This window comes from Aedes albopictus, chromosome 1, assembly GCF_035046485.1.
Source record: "Aedes albopictus strain Foshan chromosome 1, AalbF5, whole genome shotgun sequence".
NCBI classification, from domain to species: Eukaryota; Metazoa; Arthropoda; class Insecta; order Diptera; family Culicidae; genus Aedes; species Aedes albopictus.
Window position 1 is genome coordinate 218,875,207 of NC_085136.1, and position 8,121 is coordinate 218,883,327.

The 8,121-nt window shown below is 46.0% G+C and overlaps 2 protein-coding genes across 2 annotated transcripts; both read right to left on the bottom strand.

Moving 5' to 3' along the window:
* Positions 1-3,705: 3,705 nt before the first annotated feature.
* Positions 3,706-6,150, bottom strand: LOC109400132 (zinc finger protein 37 homolog). The gene is made up of 3 exons (XM_062846276.1): positions 5,934-6,150; positions 5,675-5,874; positions 3,706-5,034 (listed from the first exon to the last, which is right to left on the bottom strand). Exons 1-3 carry the CDS (start codon positions 6,051-6,053, stop codon positions 3,750-3,752), a joined length of 1,605 nt encoding a protein of 534 aa, XP_062702260.1. The 5' UTR covers positions 6,054-6,150; the 3' UTR covers positions 3,706-3,749.
* A 100-nt stretch (positions 6,151-6,250) lies between these two features.
* On the bottom strand, positions 6,251-8,074 carry LOC115260867 (uncharacterized). The gene has a single exon (XM_029862199.2). It carries the CDS (start codon positions 8,072-8,074, stop codon positions 6,251-6,253), a length of 1,824 nt encoding a protein of 607 aa, XP_029718059.2.
* Positions 8,075-8,121: the final 47 nt, after the last annotated feature.

Here is an 8,121-nt window from a genome sequence, read left to right on the forward strand (position 1 = left end):
CCGTCAAAAATTTCTCCACAGATTCCTTAAATCTTCTAAGGGTTCATGCTTCTATTTCTCAATACTTTTATTTCACATTTTGCCTTATTTCGTATAGATAATACTATAGAGACTCCTTCAGAAATCCCAAGAATTCTCTCAGAAATACCTCTCAGAAGAAAACTCTCATATCGCTTAGAAAATCTTCCAGTGATTTCTTTCGATTTTTTCCATGTTCACTAAAAATGTTTCCATAAATTTCTGCTGGAATCCCTCCAAGAAATCTTAAATTTGGAACTAATTCAAAAGTTTCCCCAGGTATTCCGTTAGAAAATCCGCCCTTGATCATCCAAAATTTCTCTAAAAGTTTATTTTGAAATCTTTACATGAATTCCTTCAGCAATTCCTTCTAGGGAATAAAAAAAACCTCGAGATTCCTTAAGATTTTTTTCAGGAATTCCTTCAAAAATTCTTCCAAGCATTCTATCAGAAATACTTTCAGTGGGTCTCCACAAATTCTTAGACATTGCTTTAAGCATTTCTTCACAAACTGTACCAGGAATGCAAGAATTACTTCATGAATTACATTGAAAATTCCTGCTGAAATGTTGCCCGAGTTTTCATCAGATATTCCTGCAGAAACTCCAGAGATTTTTTCAGAACTTCATTCAGTGATTCCAGAAGGAATTCATCTAGAGATTCAAACAAAAACTCATAATGAAAGTTCTTCAGGAATTCCTCCCGGTCTTCATCCGTGTATTAAGTATTTTTGGAAACAAAAATCAGTTGAACAAAAAATCCTGAAAATAAAAAAAATACTGTACGATTTCTTGAAGAAATTTATGCATAATTATTGTTAGCAATCTGAAGTGTAATTTAAAATTATTTTGCTGGTGTTAATCAGATTATTTAAATTTAAAATGTTTTCGTACTTACATTCGTGTAAGAGAAATTAATTATAAAAAATGTTTTGGTGATTAAAAAGAAAAACACGAAAGAAAAATACTTTAGGACATTAAAAAAATAAACATCGGGGTAAATTTGTTTCTTCGAGAAACCAAAATCTAGCTTTTAAAGAAACTTTAAAAATTGAATAACTACAATTTTTTGCAAATTAACGATATTCAATTGTCATGGGGCGCTAATCTGGATGCTTGCCAAGGGCGCCACGGGACCACGCTACGGTTCTGCCGGAGAGACGAAGGGTTTAGCGACCATAGGAATGTGTTTTAGTGGGTCGAGGAGAGAGTAGTCCTGGCTTTTACTATTGTTGTAGAAGACGGCCTTAACCCCACACTACCCTAACCTTCCTGTTAGGGTGTCTGTTGAGCAGATTTTCCCCCTATTGTTTAGAAGAAAAAAAAAGGATACTGAGGGGACACTACGACCAGCCGACTTCTATCATGCCCTTAGCAGCTGCTTTTTTCACTTCCCCAATTGGAAGCTTGATCGTCGCGATCTGCGTACCTACTGGGCCCCGCCTGATGTGATCGATGCGCTTGGCGCATCCACATTACACTGCTGCTTAAGGACAGAAGAGAGCTCCTCCGCGGTGGCGATCCAGGTTCTTGCACTGGAGGGTAGCCTCCGGCGTCACAGACCTCACCTGTACCTTCTCACCTAGCACTTCCTGTGTTAGTGCCGTGTAAGAGGAGCCCTTGTTGACGGCATCCTTGAGCACTAGAATCATCTCTCTTGTTCTAGTGCGCCGGATGCATTTAACATCCGCGCCTAGCTCCGAGAGACTATTCTCGCCCCGCATAGCCCGCAGCATGCTTCGGTTTTACTCAAAACCTTCTCTTTTCGCTTTTTTTTACCAACTGTAATTCATGGGTTCTCCTTCCCTTGGACCGGTTGGTCACCACTACTTTTAACAACTTCGACTCGGGGTTTCAGTTCTTTGCCCCGAGCTCGTATCGCGACCGGCTTGGGGTTGCTCGCACTACGCGGGCGTTTACCACTCACCGACTGCTCCTCATCGACGGATCTCGGCCTTTTGACTTGTGCCGAGATTTTCGCTTTATCTACAGCCCCACCTGTAGAGGTGCGCTCCGTTTGCGTGGACCTCTCTACTCTACCCGCGTCAGTCAGTTTGCCTCGCTCGACCAAGAGATCATACTCCTTCTTGGCCTGGGCCACCGAATCGCGGAGCCTCAGCAGACCTTTTTTTAAGGTCTTTGCTGATGTTGTTCCGCCCGCTCGTGTATCCGATCAGCTCGTCGAGCTGTTCAGCGACCACCAGCAGCTTTGGAAGCCCATCTCTGTTACGAGTTAGCGCACGCGTCAGTTCCGCTCCATTGATCGGCGTGTCCTCGATCGCTGACCCGACCCTCGGTGTACCGTACTCCGACACTTGAGGGGATTCCACCCTTGCCGCTTGCGTTGGTGATCTAACCATGCGGGTTCTCTCGAATACCTTGTTTGTGCTGGTTTAGAGGAAACGGCGGAACACGTTTTGTTCGTGTGCCCTCGTTTTCGCACAATATGCGTGATCACATGCTTGCCACATGCGGAGAGGGCACAACTCCGGACAATCTTGTTTGGATGGAATGTCATTTTAACGGCTATCACCCACATTGTCTTGGAGTTTCAGAGAAGATGGCTTGAGGACTCGGAGAATGGCTGGTTCAGATGCGGTCCAGGGATTCGCGGTCGGCTTCGTAGGTCATGCCGGTGCCCTGCGGTCGAAATCGACCCTTACAGCTATTAAGTGGCCGCGGTAAGGGCCGGGGCAGTTGGAGACCCTTCGGTCAGCAATCTTCTGCTGCAGCTGATAGGATCTTAAGGGTAGTGATACCCTTGCCTTCATCAGGCCAGATTTGGTTGCACGTAAGCATCAGTTCTTGATGTGTGCAAAACAGTTGGGCGCGGGCGTGGGGTTGACGCTGCCCGGCTTCCGAGGACAAAGGGAGTGATGAGAACCGCTCGGGAAACCGGCTAAGCGCCAGCATGCTAGTGCCGTGATGGGCTCTCCAGAGCGAGTCATTGATGTTCGTTGTTTCAGGCTACACAGCTAACCTTCGTGGTGCTGGAGACGAAGAATTCGGCGACCATAGGAATGTGTTTAGTGGGTCGAGGAGAGAGTAGTCTTGGATTTTACTTTTGTTGTAGAAGACGGCCTTAACCCCACACTACCCGGACTTCCGGTTCGGGTGTCTGTTGAGCAGATTTCCCCCCTATGGTTTAGAAGAAAATAAAAGCTGATTTTGCGATCTCAAGAAATGTATGAAAAAAAAAATAGCCAGAATAGTCGACGCACAAAAACTCGAACGTGAAATCTGGGCTGCTGTACGCCAGTGAAACTTGGTGTGTATCAGTGGAGAACACCCAACGGCTGCAGGTCTTCATGAATAGCTGCCTGCGGTGTATAATTCGTGCATGATGGCCTCACAATTAGATCTGTATTAAAGGTGGGTCGATCACACTCTACCCAGGGGTGGGAACGAAATATCCACCAAGCATCAGAGCCGGGCCCAGAGGCTCAAGACGGCCCAGCCTTGAAATAAAGGAAGTTGTCAGAAATTTGCCCTGGCCCACAGGTCAAGGCGATGGTGGGCAAAACCCCGGGATCAAGATTTCCTATTGTATCACCATGGGTGCTCAGGACTGAAATCAATCAATTAGCTGTAGGTAACTTTTGAATTACCTTGCGGTTGTGTCTTGTATTCAACCTTATGAACTATTCAAACAACGGATTTCGAAGCTGAGGTACACAAACTTTCTAAACACCGATCACAATAAAGTTTATTAAAGAAAAAAAAACTTACCGCTTAACCTACGACGTCAAACTCTATTTCCTCGTCGGAAACCAGTGGTAGCTCGGTCCCGGTCTCCAGAATTTGCCCGATGCCGTGCGCTTTGGCCAAGTGACTGGACATCTTCCGAGGGCTGAGAAAACTCTTCTTGCAGATGAAACAGTGGTGGGTGATTTCGCTATGCGTCAATCGATGCCGGTCGAAGGACGATTTCCGCGGGAGCTTGATCAAACAGATTGGACATTCGTACTCCTCGGGAAAGTGCACTCGCAGGTGTTCACTAATCGCCCGCATGTCCTCCTTTTGGCAGAGTTTACAGCTGTACAGCTTAATGCCTTCTTCGTTGATGCGGGTGGTGTAGTAAGGGGTCCAGTTGTTCTTTGGTTTACACACACCACCCTCGTAATGCTTCTGGTGCATCCGCAGAAAGGCGGCCGTTGTAAATGTTCGGCCGCATACTTCGCACTCGTGGTCTCGCCGACCCTCGTGGATCGTCCGTACATGATGCTCGTAGGCGTCGATCGTGGTCAGACGCTTATCACACATCGTACACTCATAACTGCCGCTCCTCTCGTGAACCCGCGAGATATGCCGCTTGAGTTTGGACTTTTCCGCGAATCCTTTCGAGCAGAATTCGCAATTGAAGGAAATAGTGTGCCGTTTTCTGTGTGCCTTCAGCGACAAAGCCGAAGGACACACCTTACCGCACAGGTCACACGTGGACGGACAAGGAGCATTGTCGCCCAAATGGAACGACTGCACGTGGTAATCACGAGCACGCTCGTTGGTATAACGGCGATCACAGTAGGCGCACTTGATTGGTTGTTCGTGCATCTTCAGGTGGAGATTCAGCGATCGTAGTTGTCTGATTTCGATCGGTTCCTGAACGCAAAGCGTACACGTGTATGGCAGCTGATCATTATGGATCGCCAGGTGATCCAGCAGATCTTTAGCCGAACCAAGCGGATCGCTTTTACAAATGTAGCATTTGAAATCGTTCAATCGTGGCCGATTCGGATTTTCCGGCTGTTTTGACCCTCGTTTCCGACGTTGCTTCTTTGGCTCTGAGGAATTTGCGGCTCGCTTCCTTTTCAGAGCTGGAGGTTTCTCTGGGGTCTCATCTTCTTCGAGTACTTCAATGGAATCCTGATTAACATCAGTGAGCAACGATTCGCTCATATTATCTTCTACGGACTGTTCCGCCTCAGCAGCGAAATCGTCCTCCAACCATTCTTCAGCTTGCTCTATCTCCTCAGTGGGGGACTGCAGTTCAAAGCGTTGCTCCAGGACTTCGATTTTTCTATGGAATACAAGAGGTTTTATCATAATTAACCACACAAAGAAGAAAGGAGTAATCAAAGAAATGATCGATAGAATCACACAAGTTCATAATGATCGGGAAGTAGATGAAGCGAGTTATAAGGTGGATAACGGTTAGCGAACGGACTATAACCGCCGCAGAGGTGTAGCTATGTAGGTAGGAGTCTAGGACTATTCCCTAAGCAAACCTTATTTGGACATTCAAATCTTGGATGTTGAGAGAAGCTGATTGGAGAGCCTTTGGAGCCTTCGAACGTAAAGTGCTGCGAACAATACGAATTCTACCAAGTATAAAGTGATGGATATAGTGAAGCGAATAAAAAACGGCAGTCTGCGGTGGGCTGGACACGTAGCTCGTATGCCGGAAGAACGACAAGCTAAAACCATATCCAGCAGATAACCAGGGGCCGTAAGATTTATGATAGGCCGCGCACACGTTGGTTTTTTTGCATTTGAGGAGCACTTAAGGACTACTGCTAAGGCGATTGGTCCAGGACCAGTGGAAACGAATGCTTCATTCGACGTAGACTAACCGCTACGAGTTGTAGCCGATCAAGTATCAAATAAGTAACCTTTAAAGATGAAATCAGTACCCGTGAAACCTAACGGCCAAAACTTACACATCTTTCACGTTGTAGGGCTTATCCGCACCACTGCCATCCAGCTCCTCCAATTTGACTTCAACCTCCTCAAGCCCGAGAAGCTGTTTTCTCATTCGCATGTCGTTGGCGCGGTACTCCTCCAGGGTGTCCTGTATCCGCTGCATCGCAGTAACGCACGGTTTGCAGACCTTCTGCGGTAGCGCATCGTTTTCGTCGTACTGGGAAGATAGTGAGGGTAATTAAAAAAATGTCCCATAACCAGTACGGGTGTCCTTACCTGCACCTGCAGAATGGTCCGCAGCTGATCGGGTAGTTGTGCGTGCCGTTCGTCACCGGAAATGTCTCTCAGTTTGAGTTTTTCTGCCGCACAAAGACGGCAGATTTGCTCAAAATCCATTGCGCCTCCCGTATTCGTAAAAATAGATAAATTTTCTAATAAATTAGGAGGTCAAAATGTAATGCAAACTATTTTGCCTGCTTCTTCTTCTTTCTTCTCCGAGCCTTTCTGTCAGCTCGTGTTTCGGGCCAGTGACTAGACTATATGCCCTGTAGACTTTTATCTTCGTTGTACTACTCGTCACGGTTGCGTTCGATTTAAAGGTCCAACTTGCATTGTCTCACAAATGTTACTATTTCTTCGTACAGTATCATATTGTTTGTTTTGAACACTTCTTTCAAGTTGGCATATGCACAATCAAAACTAAATTGCATTCTAACTAGCCCATAACGTGGGCACTGCAGTATCAGGTGTTCTGCCGTTTCATCCACTTCACACCATTCACATTCCGGACTTTCAACTACCTTCATTCGGGCCAGCCAAAACTTGGCGTAGTTATGGCCCGTCAGCAGCCGATTTAGTAGGCGAATGTCACGACCTCTTAGGTCTTTTCCGATGAACCACGGTTTCTCCAGAATGTTTGGTTGTATGTCGTAGAAATCCTTGCCCTTTTCTTCAGAATATGTTGTGTACCAGCTTGCGGTTTGTTGCTCCATTTGAATTTTCAGTATTCCGAAGACATCCTTGAGGAACACGTTGTGACTTAGAACTGTCGCCGTGTGTTGTAATCCCGATCGGGCCAACTTATCTGCCATTTCGTTTCCTGAAATTCCCACGTGGCTAGGAATCCATTGAAACGTAGTTTTCCACTTTTGTGCTGCTTTTATTATTTCCACTAGTAGTGTTTCAGCTTTTTTGTTATCTATCGCCTCTGCCAGCATATGGCATGCTGTCATCGAATCAGTGAATACCACATAGTGGTTTAACTGATTGACTTCTATGATGTCCATGGCAACTTTCAGTGCTTGAAGTTCTGCTGATGTTATGCTGGTGTTCCATTCGAGTCGGTAGAAAACTTTCATGTTTATTGTTTCAACGAAAATCCCGATGCCACATGTCATGCTCTCTTTGGACGCATCCGTGAAGATTCGTCCTCGTCCAGCATACTTCCCGTTCATTACGCAAAGTGCAGCTTGTTTCAGCTTCACTGGTGGTAAATCCTTCTTTGGTCCAAAGATTCCTTCTAATGTGGAATTTATTTCCACATTTCCTGTTGTTGTTGAAACGTGTGGCATGATGTTGGTGTAGAGATTCCAGTTCTTTCGGTAGATTTTCTCCTGATATGAATACACTCCTTCGTTTTCATCGTCGATTTCCGGAGTAACCACCAGCTGCTCAGCCACGACGTTACGCCTTTCGAAGCATCTGGCGATGGTTTTTCCAGTGACATATTCGAGTCGATGTTCCAAGCAGTTTTGTCCAGCAATCGCCGTTAGCGCATTTATTGGTGTGGTGCGGGTGCATCCTGTTGCTCTTCTTAGGCATTGGTTGTTTGTGACGTCCAGTTTTCTTCGGTTTGTCCGTTTCGCATTATACGTTACCGTGCATCCGTATTCAAAAACGCTTCGGATGAGGGCAGTATAAATGCTCACTGCTGCTTGTGGATGGCTTCCGTTTTTGATTCCGCATATAACTTTTAGCATGTTTAATCTGTCGTTCAGTTTTGCTCGGGTTTCGTTGATGTGTTGGCCGAAACTCAGGTAACGATCAATCGACACACCCAGGTATCGATGACTTTCCACAGTTTCAATCGGGCTGCCGTTCAGGTCTACTGTCAGCGTGTTATTGTTGTTCGTAAACAGTATTATTTTCGTTTTTTCGGTGTTGATCTTGAAGTTCAGCTCTTCCGCTTTTTCGCTGAATAGATTGACTGCCTCCTGCACCTTTTCATTCAGTAGGCTGGTGTTTTTCGCTCTGACGATGATTCCAAAGTCGTCTGCGAATTGCACCAGCTCAACTCCATCTTCTGTGATAGTGTGTAGCCCAACTGTGTATAGATTAAAGAGGGTTGGCGAGAGCACATCCCCTTGAGGAAGCCCGTCGCTGATGACCCTGCTGACAGATCCTTCCCTCAGCTGCATTACCAATCGACGGTTGCGGAGGAATCCCGTTATCCAGATGTTGATCT